Here is a 24,141-nt window from a genome sequence, read left to right on the forward strand (position 1 = left end):
CCCAACAATTTTCAGATAACCTTTTTCCCCCTTTTTTTTTTTTTTTTTTTTTTTTTTTTTTGGAGGGTGGGGGGTTGTATCAGTTTATGTAGTTTTCCTTCTCTTGAGGAAAGTTGGGTTTTTGTGTCTTTTGAAGCCACTTCTGTATTTGAGTAGTCCCTCCCAACCTTTATTGGCATTAGAACCTCCTAAATTTGATTCTCCAGCTCGCCTCTACATGTATGACCTTTTTGTTTACAAGCAGACTGATTGCCTTCCAAAGCCAACCATAACCTTCCTTCAGATGCCCTCCAGCTGGAACCATTAGAGACAGTAATATTAGACCTAAGCAACAGGTAATTAAGCCAGACAAAACTGACCAGTCTTGACTGATGAATCAATGTCTTCCCAAACTCTCTTGATTTGCTTTCCCATGACCTGGATTTATGCCAAAAACAAATTATGTTATATTCAGTAATATAACAGGTAATGATAAATAAGTAGATTCTACTACATTTTAATTTGAGCCAGGTAAGTTTGGACACTTGACTAAATCAAACACAAAAACACTTTGGAGCATGACGTGGTGAACAAATATGTAAAAAAAAAAAAAAAAACATTCTTCATAAAAGTTACATGCTGCAGCTTTAAGAGCATAATCATTTATGTACATATTGCTGACAACTTCGAATTTACCATTGACATGTGTATCCACCTAAACTCATAGCCTGGGCAAAACAAACATTAAACATCACTCCATATTTTTAGTCTTTCAGTTAATGGGGGTGTTCAGTTAGAATTTATCGCAATAAATCATAACTTTTGTCATATAATCTCTTGAAAACGACAAGCGTTAATATAATTACCCATTCCCAGCACCTGGTGGTCTGTCACATGAAATTTTAACAAAATCTATAGGTTTCTTATTGCAAGTGTGAAAAAAACAGGTAACTATAAAAGAGTGTGAATATTTGCAATGCACCAGAAATTATGTTCTTGTTCTTCCTTTGGTTCCTGTAGGATTTTTTTAAAGGATATCTGACATAAGTCACTTTAAATTCCAGTCCAGTAACATTGAAGTGATTGAGTTTTAGATGTGATTGCCCTTTCCGTTAATCATTGGGCAATGGAGAAATATAAATCTGGTTTTCTCTTCTCTATTCCATCAGCACAATTAAGTTTTTTTTGTTTGTCTCTCCATTTAACCTGTAGTAGTCTGCTCCTTCCTTCAGGGCCCATGTTAGATTTGTTTGTGGTACTTATTTAATAATGGATGATTGTTTGTGTTTGTCAGTCAAAACACTTTAAGGCAGCTGCTAATTCCTGCGAGGCTTTATTGATTAACCATGTTGGGTGCAGATTGTTTTATAGCCAGATAGGAGCAGAGGATCCCCCTCCAATCATTCCGCTTCCAAGCACCTTCAGGGCCTGCTCCTCTTGTCGGAAGTTCTTCCCTTTCTCTGGTTGAATAATTAATGTTCCGCCTATTTAATTAGTTAGATTTACTCTAAACAGAAGCAGAGTAATTGAGTCTACTGCTCTTTTTTTGTGACTGTTGAATGCACAGAGAAGCAGCTCACTCCCCTGCTGAATGCTGCTCCTAAGATTTACTCCTGCTCTCTGACATGGCTGTCAGTGAGATGGCATTAGCACTGGTGGCATTTGTGGTAGTAGAATAACCACTCTACTACCACTTGCAGCGCTGGATGCTGAAGTTTCCCGCCAGCAGGGTTGGCATGGAGAGCCGAGCTGAGAGCTGCAGATGTCATGTTAACAGCTACCATGGGCCAGAACAATAAAAAAATGTTGATCTGCTTAAACAGCTAAACACAACACTGTTGCATTTATGACATTTAGATTGAACCATTGCCACAGTGACTTATTTTATCTTCTGATATGATGACCCTGCATTGCATTACACATCAACTTAGAACTGAAATATTTCAACTAAGATAATCTTTTTTGCCTAATTATAATTTTAAACAATGCTTCTGTAAAAGTATGCAGAGTATATTCATCCTATTTTGCGGTCTTCCCTCTTTAAATAATGATTTGATATGTTTATCGTGCTTCAATAGTTCTGGAACTTCAGATATAAATAAATTTTTATTATGACTTAATAGGTCACTTAACTAACTGAACATCCTGTTCATCAGTTTTCAGCCAAGTGTAAAATGACCAGGATGATGGTCTTGACATGTGTCGTTCATTGCAACAGAGGAGAGCCTGTGCAAGACTCTCCTCTTGCACAGGCTAACTGAAGTGAGTTCATGTTCCTTCTTACCAGGAACAACTTGGAAACCCAAGCAAAGAGCTGGAGAATGTTTCTAGCTAGAGGTTGTCAAGGCTTTCCCCCTCCTGGGTCTGATCCTCTTTAACAATAGAGAGACGATCAGAACTCTGTAGCCAATCTCTGGTTTTGGTAAACCTGTTCAAGAAGATCTTACTCTTTCTGACACCCTGCCTTCAGCAGGTGATCACAATGCTCCTGCATTATCCTGTGTACAATCTTTCTTGGTTTTTGGACGGAAAAGTAGTTAACTCAGCTGACTCGCAGTTCCGCCAGGTGTTTGCTAATTGGTAATTGGAGGAGTTGCGGGGAAGTGTCGACGTCTGGGGCAGAAGCTTGGTTTGGTAAATATGCGGCAAATTGTATAAGCAAGTATGTAGCAACCCCTGAAATGGCTGCCACAGGAGATTAAAAGATTCCTAAAACATGCATAAAAGAATCAAAGCAACACTCCAGATGTCTTTGATATGAATGATATAAAGCTCAAAAAAAGTTTATTTTGCATAATCTCCCTTGCACCCCCTTCTTCCTTTAAGGGCTATGACAAGACATAACTAGATACAATATCTTTACTTGCCTTCCTGCTATTTGATATCATCAGTTGTTTTTATTAGGAACAGTTTGGCAACATATCAGTCAGTTCTGTTTAAAGTGTATATTTATCAATCTCAATGTGTGCTTATAAAATCTCACTCTAAACACCATAGGTACTTGCATGTGCCAAAAAAACTAAATCTGGAACTGAAGTTTGTGCATTCAAGAGCCACAGAGACACAACTGTGTCTCGTTTTATGTTATTCCACATGACATAAGTGGAGTAAATTTAAACAAATTTTACAGTTACAGACAGGAGAGCAAAGGCCGACCTGGCAACCTGGCAGGTTGTTAACTCCAGTTTAGCTGTTGGCTGTTTGTAAAACTTCAGCTGGAAGCACTTGTTGGTTACAGAAGAAGAGCACTGAGGATTCTGTTGCAGGAAAGTCAGGAGGTCTGGTCTATGCTGTTAGTTCTAAGGTCCTGAGTAGATCAGGATGTACAGCCAGGTCCAAGATTCATATACTCGGTGTACATATCCACATACACCAGCAGAAACTGCCTTTCGGATCTCTGCCAAAGAGGCGGCAGAGGGGTCTCTGAGCATTGTTTCTGCTGGATCAGCAACTTTATGGTGATGAACTTTTGTCTTTTGCTTCAAGTAGAACAATAGCTTGTCTTGTGAAATTAAAACTGATCTTAATTTAGCATAAGCTTTTTTTTTTTTTAATCCAATGTGGCAGTCTAATGTAATGAAGAAAACCAATGCCTAATTTGTTTTCTTTATTACTTTTAAAACAATAATTTGTCAACACATGGAATTGTGTGTAATAGTTGTAGTATGTCTTAGATCTCTCATTAAAAATTTTAAATGTGATTTCATGCTAATTCTATGAGTCAAATTTTTTATGTAAAATATAAAATTATGCTAATATAATTCATTTTCTTTGAGAAACGCACGCCACAAGCTTAAACCGGGAGATGTCCGAGACAATGATTTAGGTGTTCGCTATAGCTTTGGCTATCTCATCTTCATATTTTCATAAAAATATGAAACACATTAAATGTCCATTTCTGTGAGAAATACTTGTTCAGCTCACAATAGGGAAATCAACATGAAGTTAAATCCACTAACTTGCCATCATCAGCGTGTAAATGAACCCTTGAGATTTCAATTGGAGACATAAAGGGATTTATAAATAAAATGTATTATTATTGTTATTAAAGAGAGCTTACAGACCTTTATTATCTGTTGCACTAAGCTTATTAACAGGAATCATTACACCAACAAAAAATCTGTCAGCTAAGATGATGGTAAGGATTGTGAAACTTTCTCAGGAAGAAAAATGTGACTAAGGATGTTGGTTGTTCCAAGTTTGAACAGCCAAATTCCCACGCCAGAGAGACAGACCTCGATAGTTATTGCCCCAACTATCGAGGTCTGTTCCCTCAATAGTTGGAACAATAATAAGAGTAAGCCAAATTTGTCCGCCCCTTTGCAGACTATGATGTGGCCTGGTATTGTCCCAGACCATAACATCCCAACAATTTCCAGATCCATAACATGTCTCGATGGAGTTTTCTTCATTTTTCTCTGCTGGAGATGTTTTTATCTACCTCAGCTACCCGAGGTACTGTGGTCCCAACCATCCATTCTAATGAAACCTTCTAACTAGTGTTGTTCTGTTCAACTTACCAATGAAAACAAAGTCTCTTGGAGGCTTGAGATGGCTTGAAAATCTAAAATTAAAAATCTAAAATTAAGAACAGTAGTAATGAGGATATTAAAAAAAAACCATATGTGGTTGGTAATTTCTTTATTGCTTTGACAGGAGTCCTGTATTCAACACTTATATTGATGGCTAAAGACAGCAATTAGGTTTACTTCTTAAGTAATCCTAACCATGTGAAGTGATTGATAAATTTAATCACGTCACTCTATGGGTGAAAGTAAAAGTCGAATTAGAGTTTTAAATGATAGTTAAACCAAACAGATGCATCCTCATTTTATAACTGAGGCAAAACCTGTTATACGTTTTGTAGTGGACCTTGCTTAACTGTGCAGCCTTGGAGAAGACGGCAGCGACTCTATGAGTGAGTGCATTATTGATCTGGGGTAGTTCATTTTCTGCTGTTGGTGGTGAGTTGCTCTGGGGGAAATGGCTACTTTGTCTCCTGTCATCGTAGCTTCAGTGTTAAAAAGGAGTTTAAAAACAGAAGAATTGGGAGAAGAATGTCACATATCTTTCAATGTTCAGCATATCACCAATAAAGACCTACTCCATCACAGAAAAAAACCTCACACTTTATGTGGGATACACGTTTGTGTGTTTTCCTACGTACTTGTGTTAAATGTTGATATTGTGTGGGCTCTCTCCTGAAGCAGGCAGTATTGATCATTGACCATTTATTGTCCTTTGCTCCTTTGTGATTTGCTCTCTTGAAAGTGGTTAATTTGTCTCCTGTCCACAGTTCTCCTATGTCTGTGTGTGCGTGGACCTGTGATGTGCGTGTGTGGGTAGTTTGTGTCGTGTCATTGGAGGGGGGGGGAAGCTTAGCTGTTAAATACTTCACTCTGTCTCTGCAGAGACACAAGCAGATATTATTGATCATCTTGTTCGATGGCGGTAATGCTGGACTCATTATCCAAACGGCCGTCATTAATAATGTAAACTCCAATTTAGAGAAAGAAAATTAAACTTAGTGTTTAAACATGGGAATACAAGAAAATCAAATTGTTTGTTAAGCTGTGAGCCATCGGACAAAATATAGTGTAGACACAGCAGGTGTTTCTGTTTGTTTCACCTTGTTAACAATCCTCCTCGGACATGTAACAACTGAAATAAAACGCTGTCTAGAGACCAATGAAGAACAAAAAGACCAAGTTACTAAATGTAAATGCAGATACTCGTACATGGCATGTATTAAAAGTCAATGAGCATCATGATTGATGAGCAAGATTCAATAAAAATGTCAACCACATAATATCTTGCATTTCTTATATTGTTTTTGAGAAAAGTGGACATTTATGTAATGCAATCCTGCTTTGCAGTGTTCAGTGTTTTTCAGACAAACTGAGTTAATAGATTACTGCTTAAACATCAGGAAGAACAGTCATCAATTGAAGGATAGTAAAGATAAAAATGGATTATATAGATGAAGGAAAACTGTGTGTTGGATCTTATCTGTTTCAAAAGTTTTTAGTCATTTTTAAGAAAGTACCTTGCCAACACTGACCAGAAAAATAAAACACAGAACAGTCATTAGAAATTGTGACAGTTGTAGTAGATTCTTATAAGGTCACCCTTTTTATGACCTTATGTGGTGATTCATGTAGCTTTAAAATATTATGAGAAGAAAAACATCTATGAATCTCGCTGTAATTTTCTGTTAGGCATCATAAGGTTTATTTATTTATTCTTTTACATATCTGTGCTACATCCAGTCGTGCTATACTGTAGCCTGCTGTGACTTTGAAAGACCTTTCACTGTGTACATGGCTATGTACGTGTGTGTGCGTTGGATATTCATGCCAGCGGTTCAGCAGTAGTGTTTCTTCCTAGCAGATGCCCACTCCTCTTGGTTGTGATCAGCACTTTAGCGGACCGCTGCCAGCTCCCTCTGGGCCCAAAGGGACCAATTAGGCCCTGGCAGCTGCACCCAGAGTGCCACTGTGAAAAGAGGGGGCCATGAATGGGTGAGGATGCTACACAAGAGAAGGGCAAAAAGTGCTAAGGACACATATGTAGACATACAAGGTAACAACCCAGAGTTAATGCCATAAAGGCTTACTATTACAGCTAAAGTTGGTGAAGAGAAACAAGTAAATTCCTGGAGAGAAAATTAGTTGGTAAGAAAAAGTCTAAAAGTATCCTGTTTTTTCTTGGGCCCTTCTGCTTACTGCTCTTCCACAGAATCGAGGGGCGGGGGGTGGGGGCAGTGAAAGCGCTTTGACCTTAACACCCTTACCAAATTAGCACCCTGGCCGACCAGAGTCTTCCCCACCTTTTGTCCCTATTGATCTTTAACCTGTGAACCCTCACTTTTCACCTCGGTAATGTCAGGAGCCTGACCTCCTCTCATAGATCTGATCAAGGCTAAGGGCCAAAGTGAACCATCAGTTCTTTAGTTATTCAAGCTAGTTCTTTTCATTACACCCAGACTCCGAGGTCAAATATCAGTCTCATTGACCTTGATCATCTGGAAATCTACACGCTTTGAACTATTTGACATGCAAACCTTTACATTAACACATGGAGGCCACATATTCTTAGTTCACACATGGTTTGAACTAGAGGTAGAACCCCCGCTAATGGTCCCTCAACATTCATAGTGGGCTTCCTGAGATAGTTCGGATTTGTTCAGAACCCCTCACTATTGAAGGTGTGACTGCATCTCATTTTCAGCGCTGCTCATGCTACTGCTTGCTGCTGGTCAGCTGGCCAAAAAGCCCCTCTACAATTTTCACTTGGTTATTGGAAAGACAAATTTGACTATTTTGATATGGTCATGAAAACGTGGACACTTGTGGTACAGAAATGTTTTTAGCATCACTTATAGCTCCAGTTAACTCAACACTGTCTTACAACAGTAGTAAAGTGCAGATTGCTTGTTTATCCTCTTATTACCTGAAATGTATAGCTTGCCAATGAGACAAATTAGGCATTAGACGGCATAAGAATCAACTTATGTTAATGCGGTAGACATATCATTATGGCTGTATTGAATGAGACCAGGAGCAGATTGTGGCGAATTTGCAACAATGGGGATAATAGCCGGCAGGCAGATGGTTCAGCTAAATAACAATTAATATGGTATTACTAGTGTAACTCTATTAAGAGCATAACAGCTAGGAGACATTAAAAATGTGGAAGCTAGTAACGTAGCTACTATTAATTTTAGATTTTTGCTTAAGTCTGTCTTAAGAAAATAAATATAACTGTAGATAGACTTTACAGGTAATATTCAAAATATAATAATCAAAATATGAACTTTTTTTAGTGGCAGTAGAAATAATTGTTACTTTCTTGCTTTTTGTTTGAAGTAAAATCTGTTAGTTCAGATTATTTTGGGGCTTTTAATCTTCTTTCAGTTACAGTGCTGGAGGGAACAGTCTGTAAATACTTTTAGCGCAGTAGCATCCTCTGGTGTCTCCTTTCTCTCTTAACACTTTGACACATTCATGATGCCAGAGTGTCTCCCGTTGGCCTTGTACATCACGTCCTTGTCTCTCACCCTGTGGCTGAAACAGAAGTTGAGACTCGGTGTCCGACCGGCTGACTGGGGCTCATCACTCACTAACCCAAAAGAATCAGCAGCATGATGGATGTGCACCATTCTGGCGTCTGCGACCAGGAGCTCAGTTCTGCTTTAAATCTACACCGGTGATCCACCTCTGCTCTCTGTGTGTGTGGTGACTGACAAACTGCAGGATACAGCATGTGTCTTCAACCCATCACTCAGTATGATGGAGTCAAACCACCATCCTTTCTTTCTCAGTGTTGCTTCATTTCACTGCAACGGTCTCGTCAGCCAACATGTCCAAGCAAAAGTAATTTTCTGTTTGTAGCAACAAAAATTTCAACAAAGAAATCACACAGTGTCTCAGGACAGCCAGGAGAGAACTTAATCCTGAGTGTTTTACCTGAAGTCTTATTACTTTGTTGACCAGATAGCAACAATTTTGCAAGGGGGAAACTGACTGCATTTAGATACATGTTTTTTTTTTTTAATTTGATCCATGTGGTTGTGACTTTGTGCTGAAGAGAATGTAAATCATTTAAAAATGGAAAATCTTTGGCAAATGTTTAGGCAATCCACTGCTCGGACTATTTCCAGATCCTTTCTTGATTTAAGTACCTAATTTTTACTTGCTTGTGAAGAATAGCTAATATTTTTGACAAAAGGCTGTTGGCATCCATACCTTATGAAAAGTTCAGTTGCCAAAAAGTTTCTTTTTATATAGGATTCAAGAGCAATTTAACAAATAATAAAATAGAATTAATCAAGAATTCCCAAACTGTCTTGAAAAATCAGAAATGTGATTTTACTATTTTCCAAACCAATGTAAGAATTGAGATAAAATGCTGACATTTTTTTGTTCAGATAAAAAATATTGTAAATATTAACTTCTCTGAATCTCACATTTTGAAAGGAAAAAAATAGATCAGTCCGTTTGTCTGTCACTCTGTCAGGGGAGCATGTCGGTGGTCACTGCTGCCCCTGTCAGAGTTGTTTATTAGCTTAAAGTTCTTGCCATATTTCTCCCAGGGCAGAAGTTCACGTCCCTTGTGGAATATTGTCTTGTCCTTTAGAGATTCTCTCACTTAACCTCCAAGTGGCCCAACCTCTCAGAGACAAACACTTTATAAGCCACACTTATCCTTCCATTCACAAATACCTACACGCACACTCAGTGTGCTCACAAATAGATGCACTTGTAACTTGTGTAATAATGATTGTGCCTAAGTGGACAAAGCATTGGGCTCTTTTTCCTGATGTGTGTAATAGGATCTGCTGATTGACAGCCAGCGTCATCCTTTTGAGCAGGCATGACTTTTACATATGCGACACAAACATCATGGGACACAACTGGATGTGCTCGACAAGAACATAAAGTGAGGGAATGTTGATCAAGGTTAAAGATCTTGGCAGCTCTCGGGATCAGTTCGAGGTCAAGGTTTAGTTCACATGGAAGACATGTTTTCATCATGTCTTATTTACATTATTGATGTTCTTTATGGCTGCAGGAACATTCAATTGCTCTGGAAAAGCATATATAGAAGCTATTATTTAATTATTTATCAAGGATGTTGTCTCATCGCATATTCCTCAACATAAGGATATAAAAAATAACTGTGTTTTTAATGTTTAGAGACAATGGTAGTAAAAGAGTTTACACTTTAATTCAATTTATAAATGATTGAACTTAAAATTAACTTATAATTTTTAAAGATTACGTATTTACTACAATGAAGAAACTATAGACTCTTCTCTTCTAATCCCTCAAAAACTTTTTTTCAATTGCTTTTTTGTCAGGGCTAACTTGTCTCCTCAGTCATTGGCACCACTCCTGCTAACACTTAGTACAACCTTATTTTGGCTATAGGATGGCACTTAGTCTTCTCATGTTACAATCAGCAAGGTTGGAGCATACAGAGAGGGAGCACTGACAATCTGTCTTTGTACAGGTTCCAGGTTGAACAACTTTTTCCACAGGAAGAGGTCATAAAAGAAAAAAGTTATTTCTTTTAAAGCAGATTGTATTTATTAATAAACCTTATATATTGTTTTTTTTAATGATTGTTTGCCAAATGTTGACTTTATAACTTACCCTACTAATATCTAAAATTTTATATTTAATTAATATAATCTTTTACAAAATAACTTACAAAAGTGTGCAAGATTTAGTATTTTGTGTTAGTTTAGATTCAATTTGTTGAATGTAAAATATTTGTATTTCTTAGGAACTTGTGTAATTTGTTTTCAATAACTTGACACGTTGGGCTGTTTTAAGATTCAGCTGAGATCCAAATGGATATATAGAAATATGCAAAATGGGAATTTTTTGTAACAGGTCCCCTTCAAAATGTATAAAACTTGTGAGTAACAAATTTTATATTCTTGCATTGATAATTTTATGCCAAAAAACGTGTCAGTACCCCAACTAACTTAAAACTTATATTAAACTCACAAAGACTCTGATCGTCTCTCTTCCTAGTTTCTATAAATTTTGTTTTGTGCAGCAACCCCTTACTGTTAATTTGAGTAGAGGGTTCCTCCTGCCCTCCTTTCCCTGGTCAGGCTGAAGTTTTCCAGGTCAGCTGGTGTCGTTTACAGCTTATGACTCCGCTATGATGATAGACGAGGCACAAGCGAATAGCCCTCCCGCACACACATGAGTTTTCACCCCCAACCATCACCCCTGGTTTTAAGCACGCCCCTGTGAAGGGAGGTGACATGACATCACTATCACCCTGCTGGCTGGCATCATCTGCTCACTGCGAACGCCAGAGGTCTGCAATTTCTGTGGGTGGCCTCATTGGCCCAACAGTTTGTGCCCACTCATTTCTTCATGCACACATGGTTGTAGAGCCCTCAAGTATTCCTATAAAATCCTGAAGCAGATTCAGAAGACTGGGCACATTTTTTTTTTTTTTTTTTGTCGTAATTTATATATAAAGTTGTTTTTCCATGTTAGCTAATTTGCAGTCATGTGTTAATGTAGTCATGAAGCAAAGAGGAGCTTAACCATCTGGTAGTTCTCGCATTTACAGCGTTACACTGGGTGTCTGAATCAACTCATGTTTTTAGTATTCAGGAATAAATTAAGCTCATGTAAAGTATGACTTCACATGAGCGTTTAGTTTTTTTTAGAAATCCCTGACCTCTTAAAGCCTCATATTTTTCTAATAATTATATTTTACGTTTAGGGAACTTTGCAATCTGAGGAAATTATATGAGTGGGTGATTGACTGAATATAGTGTAAAGCTCTTTGGAGTCCTCAGACTTGAGAAAGTGCTGCCCAATGTTGGATAACTGTCATTTCAGCAAAAACGTTGCTACAAAGTATTGACGAAAGGTGGCTAAATACGTTCTTTGTGGAAAAACACAAGCTTAAGCACCAATTCAGATATCCTGCTCCAATTTAAGAATGTGCAATAGCGCAAACATTGAATGCAACATGAGTAAGGGGACGTAGGCTTTTTAAGAACAAGGAATGAAGTTCTATCTCGGTATGGTTTGGCATTAAACTGTCCTGGCACCTCTAGATAGTGTGTCAAAAAGCGTCACTGAGTGTCAAACACGCAGAGATCATGTTATCATCCCTGTGCTGGCTCACACTGAGTTATTAAATCGTGGTAACTCCCTTGTTAAATCTGATGTTAGCATGACACGGCTGTCTTCTGTGAGAGCACTGGAGCTGTGGGAGTCAGAAGATGAGCCCCAGGGGAGGGGAGCATGGAACGGCAGCAGGAACAGACACTGTCAATAACAAGATTTATTATCCATCAGCTTGTCCCAGGGAGGGGGCATGCAGAGGCCGCTGTTTGCTGGAAGCAGCCGTCAGGTATGGAGGAGCAGACTTTGGGTAGATTCATAAGAGGATGGAGGATTGGATGTTCTGTGTTGTGACTTGTCAGCCGCCTCAGTCAGAGGGCTGAAGGATCAAGACGCAGAACTTTTCTCAAAGCCTAGTCCACACCATTTAGTCAAGGCTCAGTCATCTTAGGGGTCTACGTTGTTCATCACATTCAGATCCATTCGTGTGATGCCCCATCTGTGGTTTTATGCTGACAAAACAGCCTTTAAGTGAGTGATTTTTTTTTTTAAGAGTTTTGACCAGATTTTAAGCTGGTTTAATGGAAGCGGATCAGGCCTGTAGTCATAGAGGAGACATGACAGAGAGTTGTGCAGGTTGTGGTTGTTTTATTTTAAATAAACCAGAATGCTGCCTCTACATTTTTACTGTAGAGCCAGCCATGTTTAGTAAAAAGTATAAATCTTCAGAAATGACAGTGATAAGATGAAAACTTGGAAACCAGAGTGTGTTTGTTAATAACAACCTACTCGTAAATCTAAAAAATATAATAAATTAACTCCACTGTAGAAACTTTAACTTTTCACTGAGACTTTGCCACAAAACCTCCCATAAAGGGATTAGTTTGAAAACGTTTTAAACCTACCGTTCACGTGAGCGAGTTGGGAGACTGGTTGCAGACAGAGCGATGAGTGCATGGTGAGGCAGCGAGAGTAGATTATCTGTGGATTCACGGCAGTGCATCAAGGAGAGATGGATGGGCGCCGTGCGAGCTGCATGCGTCTTCCTAGAGCCGAGCGCCACTTGCAAGGCAGTCCACTGTCAAAGGTCTATTAAGGAAAGATTGAGACCCCATGTGTGTGTGTGAGTGTGTTCACATGCTCATTGGTCATGGTCCTTCACTGGAAGATTGAGACCCCAGTGCTCCCAGAGCCACTCAACCAACACAACCTGCATTGGTTTACAATCAGCGCAGCACCGTCCATCCATCCATGTTCCCATACAAACACACACACGCACACACTCAAATATATATCAAAGGACAAACACTACCACCAGGTGCCATTAAGCAGCAGCTGTGGTGGAACAGCTGTGTGTCAGCATCCCGAACATGGTGACCATCATGCTGTTGGCAGCAAGGATTTAGAGACGGATTAAGGTCCAGGTTAGGGAAGCGACGGCGGGCGTGTACGAGGTTGCAGGGTGGGAATCATGGCAACACCTTTGACAAGCCCTATTTGTCATCTGACTGGGTGCGCAAATCACACTGACTGTAATACAGATGTGGGAGAAAAGTAACTTCAAGCTGGGCAGCTACTTCTCTAAAAACCAGCAGCACTGCGCTTGTTCTCTTCACTGTCCTTTCCTTTGCTGTGTTCTTCTTTGATAACGTAGCACTCAACCTTTAACCCTCACAATCTGTAGAATGGAATTTACTACATGGTCCCAATATTGGGGAAAAAAAAAATGTTTCCAGTAGGAGTGGGTGATTAAAGTTTTATCTGAACATTTTTTGGTAGTGCTGTGATAACGATAAAAGTGAATGTAAGAACTATTTATTACTTATTTTGTATGGCTGCAATCTCTACTTTCTCAGTACTTAGCCTTTAATTCAGAACAGGTTTTTATTTCATCAGCTTAAGACTGCGTGTTATGTTACTACTAACTGCTTCACAGTGGTTTCATTATGTTATATTTGCACATGTTAATTTAAAGGCTTCATATGTGCTCACGTGTGAGCCTACACTTTTTTTTCAGTGGATGTCTCAGCAGCTCTCATAACTCTGATTTGTTCTGAGCTAAATGTTTGCCTGAGATGGATTCTCCTGCTGATCCAGAGCTGCAACGCGGCTGACAAATGAAAATAACACCTGGGAGGGGAGGCAGAAGGTGTGAAAGTGGAAATCAGTGTATTGTTTGCTACCACAGCTTTGTAGTTCATGCTTTGCTATTGGACACTAATTAAAATGGTGTGGGTTATTAAAGACTTGTGCGAAAAAGATGATACAAAGTGAGCTTGTCATCAGATACATAAACTCATCTGTTATCCCTCTCTCACTCCTCCGACCGCTCTGTGGGCTTCGCTCATTAGGAAGACTGAGTGCTGTCTCTGCCATAGAGGCAGGGGGAAGAAGTGCACATGATGACATTTTGGGCAGTATGATTATTCTAATAAAAATGTGGTGCTAGTGATATACTCATACCACTTAAAATCTTATATTAATAACACAAAGGGATTTCAGATTTTCTTCAGTTAAACCAGCCTGGCTCTGTGGGAAGAAGCAATTGTCTCCTGATTAATGGTTGTGGCACGCTTCATGGCTACCACTGCCATCATCAAGTGTTTGTGATAACTACCAAGGAGTCTTTACAATCTTCTCTGTAGTATTGTTTTAATTCAGCCATAATACTTCACTTTACAATTGCCCTTTTAACGTCATCCAACATCATCTTGACTGGTTTTAAGTATGACTTTGACATGACCAATTCAAAACATTAATTTTTTTTTTACAATTTAGATGCGATCATTCTGATGAGCTCTTCTCTTAGCTTGCTTTTAAGCAACTTGTAAGTTGCTTAAAAGTTTAAGCAACTTAAAGCTAAAACAAATTGAATCCTAACCCTGTTTCATTTGAACACAGTTCAGCATCTTCTGTTGCCTGAAGAGTTAATAAAAGTTGTTGGCCACTGCTCAGGGTTTTGTGCGAAGCATCAACTAGATGCAGCGAACAGCTTTGGCAACTGCAAAGAACAAAACCTTACCAACTTTTTATTACAGACTTGAGTAGACACACTCTGCTCCTGCGACTCCTTCTGTCTTGGTAAACTGATGTGAACAGGACCTCCGATTATCCACAATGTAAATTCAGTTCTTTGTGTGGGAGTGTCATCCAGGCAAGGCCTTCATAAAACAACATGATGGATATGCAGACAAATAAATAAATAAAAACACAAGCGCCCCTCTTTTTTCCCCATTCCAATCGCTCTAGTCTTGTGCGTCTTCTCTGATGGATTTGTAAAAAGATATAACGAATGAGACTTAAAGTGAGAAGGAAGGAGGGAGGCTGGGCAGGAGGGATGAAGGCACAGCACAGAGAGACAGAACACATGATTTATTAGACTCATAAAAATTCTGCCTCTGTTATTCCCTTTCATTTTTATATGTGAAGCTTATTAAAGAGCACACCTGCCAGAGTCTTCAAACTTGTGTGTGTGTGTGGGTGTGTGTGTGTGTGTGTTTGAAGTGATGTGAATGTGCATTTGTTGATATGCTGACTGGATAGATTTACCATGGCCTCTGTTTTGTGTGTGGTCAGACTCATCCATTCTTAATTACTGCTGTCCACAGATGCCGTCTCCACATCCCATCTAAGCCCTGCCTCCAAGCGGGTGTTTAGGACCCGCTACAAGATGGTGACCCGTCCGGGTACAAGTGCTGCACACACCCCGCACTACAACGCAGCGCTCTCCTGGCGAGCCAGGAAGATCCAGTCAGCCAGGTAATTTACGATGGCATTTGTTTTATTTTATCACAGGCATCAGCAGGAAGCATGGAAAGGGAAGGAAATTATTAGAGAATAAAATGTTGATATCAGTAAACTCCACCCACAATGGCTGGCTCTTCCTCCGTAAGTCATTATAGCACCACTTTTCTTTAACAATTAGTGGAGCTTTTATATCTTGTGCCATACTTCTTGATGTAAATCCCTCCATTTGTTAAATTCCAACTCTTTTCCAACAGCGAGTTATGTATGTTTTTGCTTGGTAGTCTTTCAGATATACCACTACAATTGTCTGTAACAGTTTTCACAATAGCTAAATGAGATCAAAATTTAGGCTTTGACTTGTCCTAGGATTTTCCATTTCTTCATTCTCAGCCCATTTTTGGCGGATTTACAGATGTGCGTTTAGTCACAAAGATCTGTATACCTGAGTATACTTGCATGACCTCAGGCAAGCAAAATTTCAAAATCTCCTGTTTCAGTGTCCTTATTTTTTACAGGCAGTCTCACATTTTACTTTGATAAGTAGTATACTTCCTATTGGATTGCATAATTGCAACCGAGCAGGTCCTGCTAAGGCAACACATAGAGTAAAAAGTTGGGCACACCAGACCTTGAAGGAGGATTTCTTGTCAAGCTGTGTGGAAGAAAGACCATGGCGTCATGTGTTATAAAGAGGAACAAGAAAAGGGCAAGTAAAATCTCAAAGGGGTTATAATGTAATTTTTACTTTTTGGTCCAACAGTAAAGATAATCTTGTGACATTTCACATAAATTTATTTTCTTACTGTTTTTATGGACTTTTCATATATTCCCAAGTTTTTGCAAATTGAGGTTTTCAGGGAAACTTCTCTCCAGCTCATGTCTTTTGAAAAGGTTATATACCCAAATAAGAACTTGTGGATATTTTATTTTTGTTTATTTAAAAAAGTTTATAATGGTACATTTTCACTAATTTTTATTAGTTTTTGATGCTGTCCAACCATGTTTTTGAAGGGGTGAGGGAGTTGAGGAAGCGGGGGAGGGGCCATTATTTTGTATAATCCAGATTTGGTGAGACAGAGAGGCCTGGAGCGTGGCTGGCCGCAGCCTCTGGTGACTTATTACTATTCATTTAGCTGCTGCAGTAAATATTGATTCATCAAGGGATTTTCAATTTGAGCCCGTTGACATGCTGTGAAATATCACCATGTGTGTACAATTGAGGAGAGAGATGGGAAGGGAGGGGGACAGGTCAGGTCCTCTGGGATGGGGTCCTCTGACTTGTTCATGTCTCAAGCTTATCTATCAGTTGAATTCCAAAGACCAGCAGCTCCTTTTATCAGTTTGATGCTATTGAGTGGTGCATGAGCTCATATTCGTTGCTCTTAACTACTGAGTGCTGCTTTTTATCTTTGGCCTATCACACCTACATATCCTGGTCCACATAGGTCTTCAGCTCTTATCTCTGTTCATGCTCATCGCTGAACCACATACTGCTCTAAAAACTACAGCCTTAACCAGCAACTTAACACAAGGTCTAAATAGTTTTGACCTGACTGGAGACTCTGGACTTTTTAATTTGTCAGTTAAATATTAAATTAGATTTACATCTGATTTTGTCATTCATGTAAAGAAACTGATGTTCTTTACTGCAACCGTCAATCTGTAGAAATCCTAGATGTTTTAAGGATTCGATTAAGGACAACATAGTTTTCAGTGTCTTAATAAGCTGTAACTATTGCATAGCCCAGAACAACCCCCAAACAAAAACCATAGAGTTGTTTTTCCTCTAGGGTCCTTTTTCTCAAACATATGTTTATGGTATGTTTAAACCTCCTGTTCACAGTAAAGGTTTTAGTTAGAAAAAAAAACTTGAGATTTTATCTGTACTTTCCAATGCAAAGTTTATAGAAAATCATTTGGGGGTTTCTTTGTATGGAGTGTGTTTTGGAGGTCTGTCTCCTTTTGAACTGAATGAAGAACACCACCTATTCTGACTTGTAGGTCATCTATACATGACATCAATCATTGACATGAATGGAACAAGCGCTCTAGAGGTGGAGGCACAGCTGGAGCCAGACAATGTGGGGCATGTCAGACGCTTGACACTGTGTGGGAACCAGTTTGGGGTTTGAATGGAGCAAATATGGAGGTGTCACTTGACCGGACCTGGGAGCAGATGCTGAGACCTGTGAGGGCCAGCCGGTTCATGTCCAAAGATCAGTGCAGCGGTTTCTGGGCCGCCGCCCACTACCCCTAAACATCATTTTAATAATAAATGCCTCTAAAAGGTCGTGCCCTCCCAGTTTTTTGTTGCGGTTATCTGAGCCGAGCTGTAACAATGCTAATTAGTCTAAAAACCTCTTCTCTTGTGAATGTTACATTACATGTTATATAAACAACAAGCAGGAAGCAACTCCAACGGCTGAATGGCTGTTTCAATTTAAAAACATCAATTTTCATATTTGGCCAACATTTTTTAAAGGATTTTCTTGGCTCTGGTGGCCTTTTTTTAACTGAGTGGACATGGAAGTGGGTTGTTGGCAGTTGGCAACGATCAACAGGCCAGGATTCAAACCTGTGACTACTGGACTGGGTCCTCTATCCGTGCTTTGCCCCTCTGCCATTACTGCGTCTTTGGCCACAACTTTTAAATCGGACTTTTTCTGACACCATCTATGTTCCAGTGTCAGCATGCAACAACATCCCCCAGACCTTGGATGTAGTCAAGTCAGGTAAAATGCAGCACTGTTGTTGCAGATTTTAAAAGTAAGGTATTGCCAGCTTACTTGCCAAATGCAGGTTCAGAGTTATCTTTAATGTCTGCATTGATATTATGCCACTGTGTTTAATTAGTCGACCAAATGTTTTCAGACGCAGTTATGAATCATTTGGGCTGATAGGCAAGTATCTTAGTCTGCTGCTGATCAACCTCTCAGGAAATATATGGCAACTCAAAGCCAAATCACATTGACTATGGGAAAAATTAATGAGACTTTTAACTTCTGCAGCAACGGGTTTCTACAATAACACTTTGGAACTCCATTAACTTGCAAATTAACAGCAGACCAAATAAGCTACTTGTAATGTTTTATTGACCCAAACTGATTTGTGTGTGAAAGCAGCCTAAAATCAACTAGATGTATAGTTTGACATCCATCTGCAATATAATTGCAATCTCATTGTTGGCACTTTAAGAACATTGATAGAACATAGTTTACAAGTGAAGATAGAGTTTAAGCATAACATTATGCATAAAAGTCTAAAAAACTTTTGCATTATACCTTTAGTTTGCCTATTCTGTCTGCAATGTTCTGTATAGAGAAAACAATTGAACAGACCCTCCTTATCGAAGTGATTTTTTTACTCGCATGAACGATAGCACATCAACTATCCAATATCTTTCCTTTCTTTGTCTCTGTCTTTCTTTTTTCTTATTTTTACATGAAAGTATGTAGGAGCACTCTCTTAAGGAATGATCTTATTAGAATTAAAGCCTTTTTTCATTTTCTATTAAGCCGTTTTTTGGGGGAATTATTATATTTTGAGGCCAGGAAACGGGAACATCTTTTCTTTTGTGAGCACCTACCAGTAATAAAGAGCCAAATATGTCTCTTTTTAAGGGAAGCTAAATTGTACGCCGAACAAAAAATGCATATAATAAAATATAACCATCGTCAAATTCACAACATGGCTTTGTTTCATCTGGCTAATAAAAGAATCAATTGTTGAACTATTATTATTTAAACTAACATAATTTATTACATGGAATGAAATGGAAATGAACACTATTTTTTATTTTTTTTTTTAGCTGATAAATATTACACTTTTTGAAATGTATCGGCCTCTCTGAGATGGGTGAAGTCATGGTTTTATGAGCATAATTTGGATTTCTAAATGCCTTACTGCTGTCTTACAAAATGTTTGGAAAATAATTGAACAGTCCAAACTCTTCTGTGAAGAAAGCCTCTGAAATTCCTAAGTACTTCCAGAAGTGAGCCACTCTACCCAGTACGCCATGCTCTTACCCAGTTTTAGAAGATGGTGGAGCCAGGGGGGTGATTTACTGCTGGGTGGCAGTCTGAAAGAGGAAAGTGGAGGGGGTGGGCTTAACTGCAGTATTTCAGGCCCCGCCACCAGAAAATAGATATAATCTCAACATTAACTCCATTAATAGTATCAGGAGTTGAATTAAGAAAGCCGTAAAGCATGCACTCTGGAGGATAAATTACAAGCCGGGCTTTTCTTCATCGCTCTCACACCCCCCTGATTCGCCCCTCTTATGCAGTCTTTAACGCTCCATCGTTTTGTTTGCATTATTTCTCTGTTTTTTTCTCCCTTTTAGGATCTTCTATCACTCATTTCCCATGTTATTTCTCGCATTCGTGTCAAAGTTTGCAACATGGCAGTGATTCCATAAGTATAGTTTCTTCGAGACTGTGTATGCTGTATATCTGTGGACACACAAACATACACACACACTCCTGGTCCGAACGCTCATCTTCTTTAGTGCTTCAGTATCGATCAGCACAGGATGTAAGAGACTGGGCAATAAAGTGAAGCAGCGCTCCCTCTTCTTCACTTCTCTCCTCCTTTTCCCGCATTCCCAGTCCTGTACATCCTCTTTTATCCCCCACTTCACTCATTTACTCATTACTTATCACATTAGTCATTTGTCTGTCGCTTACAGTCCCATGTTTTTTCCCCCGGTGGGTCCTTTTACCACACTCTACTCCTGGTAAGTCTTTCTCTGCTTTCTTGGTGTCCGTTAGGCACCTGGAGAAGAGCAGCAGTCCTTGCCTTCGGAGTTATCCAGGTGACTGTTTTTGCTGTGCTTTCTTTCAAGGGTAACTGTTTCCCAATATGAGCTCACTAATGCTTGGGTTGCAGACAAATAGACAAGGGCAGCATTATTCTGAGCAGTCGCGCGACCCTCCAAATTCTTCCCTGTCACTAAAACAAAAGTCAGATCATTCATCAACCCGTAGTGCTGAATCGCGCTCTCCTTTATCTGTGCATCGCGCAGTCCAAGCTGACCGCACACTCACACTCACACTCACACGCACACCTGCCCACACAAACACACTTGTCTCAGGGGAGCTTCTTTTTGCCCTTCTTTCTGTCCTCCATTTCTTCCTTTTTCCCTCTGTATTTTTCACTGCTCGTTTTTGATGAGTTTAAGTTCTTTGCTTTGACCTCCAGACATCATCTTCCAGTTTTTTTTTTGTTTTTTTTTTTTAAATCACACCTAAAGGTGGCAAGGTATGCAAAATTACACACCTCACCTAAGGGCCTAAAAAAACATTCTTGAGACTTAAAAGACACTGTCAGATAATAACAGATAATGTATGCTGATTTGTTTCTATTTTTCGACGTTTGAAGTATATCCTTACTCAAAAAGTAAATGCAAACTTTTACTTGTGGTTTAATCATGTGATAAACTGATATAATAATACAGATATGAAGCCCTGATCAGAATTGTATTTACGATTTCCAATCTCCGTTTTTGTAAGGTCTGACCCGACAACACAGTCTGAATGATCACTTTCGGATCGACTGTTTTACAAAGAGAGGTTTAAGAGCAACAGTCAAAATACACAACCTGGCCAAAAAAAGTTGATACCCACATTTTACTAAGCAAATAGGATATTGGATAATTATTGTGTGAGCAATTATCTTACAGCTGGAAACAAGTTATTTAACCACAGCTGATGCAATAATTTGCTTCTTGTTTCTTAAACAACCATTTCGAGAGACATCTTGTGGGTGAGGAAAATATGATAGTCTGCATGAAGCAGAGAAAACATCTAAGGAGATACCAGAAACTACTATAATTGTGTTGAGAACTGTGCAGTGCATTAATAAAAACTGGAAGAATAGTGAGGAACCACTCTCTTTGAGGAAGTCATGTGGTAGGGAATAAAATCCTGAATGATCATGATCTGCAATCACTCAAGCGTTTGGTGAAATCATATTAAAGATAAACAGTAGAACTAGTTAAACGGGCTGTTTTGTCTAGGATCATCTCCACATACTCAATGCATAGGGGAATCGGGGGATTGGGAATGAATAGATATGTAACTACAGTAACCAATGGAGCTAACTGGAGAAAAAGGCTACAATTTGCCAAGAAGTATAAAGATTTGACCCTTGAGTGATGAAAGAAGGTCATGTGATCTGATGAATCTAGGTTTACCCTCTTCCAGAGTGATGGGTGCATCAGGGTAAGAAGAGAGGCAGATGAAGTAATGCACCCATTATGGCTACTGACTACTCCAAGCCTACAGGGGCAGTGCTTTTATCAGGGGTAGCTGTAGTTGGTTAGGCATAGGTTCAGCAACATTATCTGCCCAGACTGAGGAGTGTACCTGAATATTCTTAATGACCTGCTTATTCCGTCAATGGATTTATTTCCTAATGTCACAGACATATTCCCATGACGATGCCTGGATTCATTGGCCTCATGTTGTGTGAGAGTAGTTCAGCAAGTCTGGGATATCATTTTCTCACGACTCGACCTCCATGGTCCAGACCTAACACAATCTCTTTGATGATCTTGAGAAGGCTTCACACAGCAGCCAGACTCGCCTATCATCAGTACATAATCTTGGTGAAAAATAAATGCGACATTGGATGGATGTAAATCTTGTAACATTGCAGAAGCTTTCAAACCAAATGCTTCAACCTGTGTCAATCAAAACTGAAGGCAGTCCACCAAGTGTAATCTTTTTCTGATGGGTCTTTTTAATTTTTTTTTTGGGGGGGGGGGCATTCAGTGTATTTGTTCAGTTTTTTTCTGCCATTGATCGCCCTTATTTCTGTTAGGAACAGAGTTATATAGTGTTGTTTTATAGAACAGTCGCTGTAAAACATATATGAAGCCCAGCTAAAACAAAACTTGATGACACTTTTTACTTGTCACATTAAATTTAGAATGCAACTTTTTATTCCAGATGTTTCTCTGGTAATTTTGTCAAATGCAATGAAACAGAAAACTACATCCTAACTTTCTTAACATTCAGGCTGATTTCCTTTTACCTTGTAAGTTCATCCTTTTACTTGAATTTTCTAGCTTGTAAAAGATAGAAAACTGATTTGGTATATGCACTGTTGATACTTTTATAATTTGTTCTCTATTAGTACTGAAACAACAAAAAATGTTTTGTTGAAAGTGTTGATCTCATTTACACTTTAATGAGCTCTTATTGTTGCACTGAATTGTGGGAAGTGTAGTGTTAAAGTCCGTCTATTCCCTTGGGGAACATTTACTGCGCATGCTTTTGAAATTGTGCTGTTGCGCTGGGTGCCTTGACAGACATTTTTTTTCTCTTTACGTAAGCTGTAACTCTGAGTTCCAAGTACTTCTCCTTTTATGCTTTGTCATTTATTTCCTAATCAATTTTATGTGAATGTTCAAAGAACAAATTCCGTACTTGATTCTATTACATTAGTATAACTGAATTATTATATTCTATTATAAGTATGCATATTTCTACCTCAGCAGTTTTCAGCCATGACTATGCATATCTAAACCTGACCTGAAAACGTTCTGGATCATGATTGGCTGTCTGAGTGCAACAGCGTCATGTATGCAGCAATGCATCGTGAATCACCACAACACTTTCCAACGAGGTCTCTGAAAACAGGACGGAAGGAGATTAGAGTTCCATCCATCCATCCATCCATCCGTACATCCATCCATCCATCAGTACATCCATCCATCCGTACATCCATCCGTACATCCATCCATCCATCCATCCGTACATCCATCCATCCGTACATCCATCCATCCGTACATCCATCCATCCATCCATCCGTACATCCATCCATCCGTACATCCATCCATCTGTACATCCATCCATCCATACATCTATCCATTGATCATTCACCTGTCCATCCTTCGTTCCCCATCCATTTTCTGTTCATCCATCCTAGAGTTCCCCATTTCAACATATGCTCTCACAAAGTCACTGCAGTTTCAATGAACTGTAACAGTAAACAGCTGGTGATCAGGGGGAACTGTTTGTGTGACGGAAAAGGAAGCAGAGGAGAATTGTCCCAACATGACATTCTTGTTTTCAGAAGGTGCCTCAGTCAGAGAACATTCAAACAGGAATGTGTGTGGGATCATCTCTGATCGGTCTGAAACCTGATGGCGCATAAATACACCACAAACTGCAATGAGCTCAGTATTTCTGTCACTCTGACATTCAAAGTCAGTGGATAAACATTCTAACACAGAGAGCATTAGGCCTCCCAGAGCCCCCCGCAGACTGTAGCCCTGTGTCAGGGTTAACTGCTGTCTGTGTTAACTACTCATGTCATATGCCCATTAACCTCCATTGTGGTTGTGGGGGCCACCCTGTTCTTGTTTAAGTCTCCCTGGGTGGCAGTCAGAGCTTCAACATTAGCCCCCATTACGGCTCCCCTGGCTGCATTTGCCCCGTGTAGGGCAGCCACTGATCTTGTAGCAGTGAAACCGAGTGTCTGTGCTGCTGAGTTATGGCTCACGCTCAGGTGCTTCATGGACGTGAACGCAGCTGAGAGTTGATATTTACTTTTTCCCGTTATTTGCAACAGTGCAGCAGCCCTGCGCGCGCCAAACGTCCACGCAGGTTGTTTTGTGCGGGCCGTGCGTTCGGGGTAACCCTCTCTTTTCTCGGTAATGGGAGGCGTGAACTCTCGCTCTAAACCCATTTCCAGCCCATCTGAAATACGGCAGCAAATTACCACCAGCGGCGCCCTGCACACCAGCCCCAATCCACCCCAAATAGAAGTGACAGGACAGCGCAATTTATCGCCATAACCCCTG

General features: G+C 39.5%; 1 protein-coding gene across 1 annotated transcript in view; it reads left to right on the forward strand.

The window, feature by feature from the left end:
- Positions 1-24,141, forward strand: part of zc3h3 (zinc finger CCCH-type containing 3) — a 72,891-nt gene that overhangs the window by 16,989 nt on the left and 31,761 nt on the right. Inside the window, exon 4 of the mRNA XM_015019330.1 lies at positions 15,194-15,344. Coding sequence (XP_014874816.1) covers positions 15,194-15,344 — 151 coding nt within the window. The remainder of the gene's footprint in view (positions 1-15,193; positions 15,345-24,141) is intronic.

Source organism: Poecilia latipinna, unplaced genomic scaffold (assembly GCF_001443285.1).
Source record: "Poecilia latipinna isolate Pla-1442-1.1 unplaced genomic scaffold, P_latipinna-1.0 Scaffold81, whole genome shotgun sequence".
Taxonomy (NCBI): Eukaryota; Metazoa; Chordata; class Actinopteri; order Cyprinodontiformes; family Poeciliidae; genus Poecilia; species Poecilia latipinna.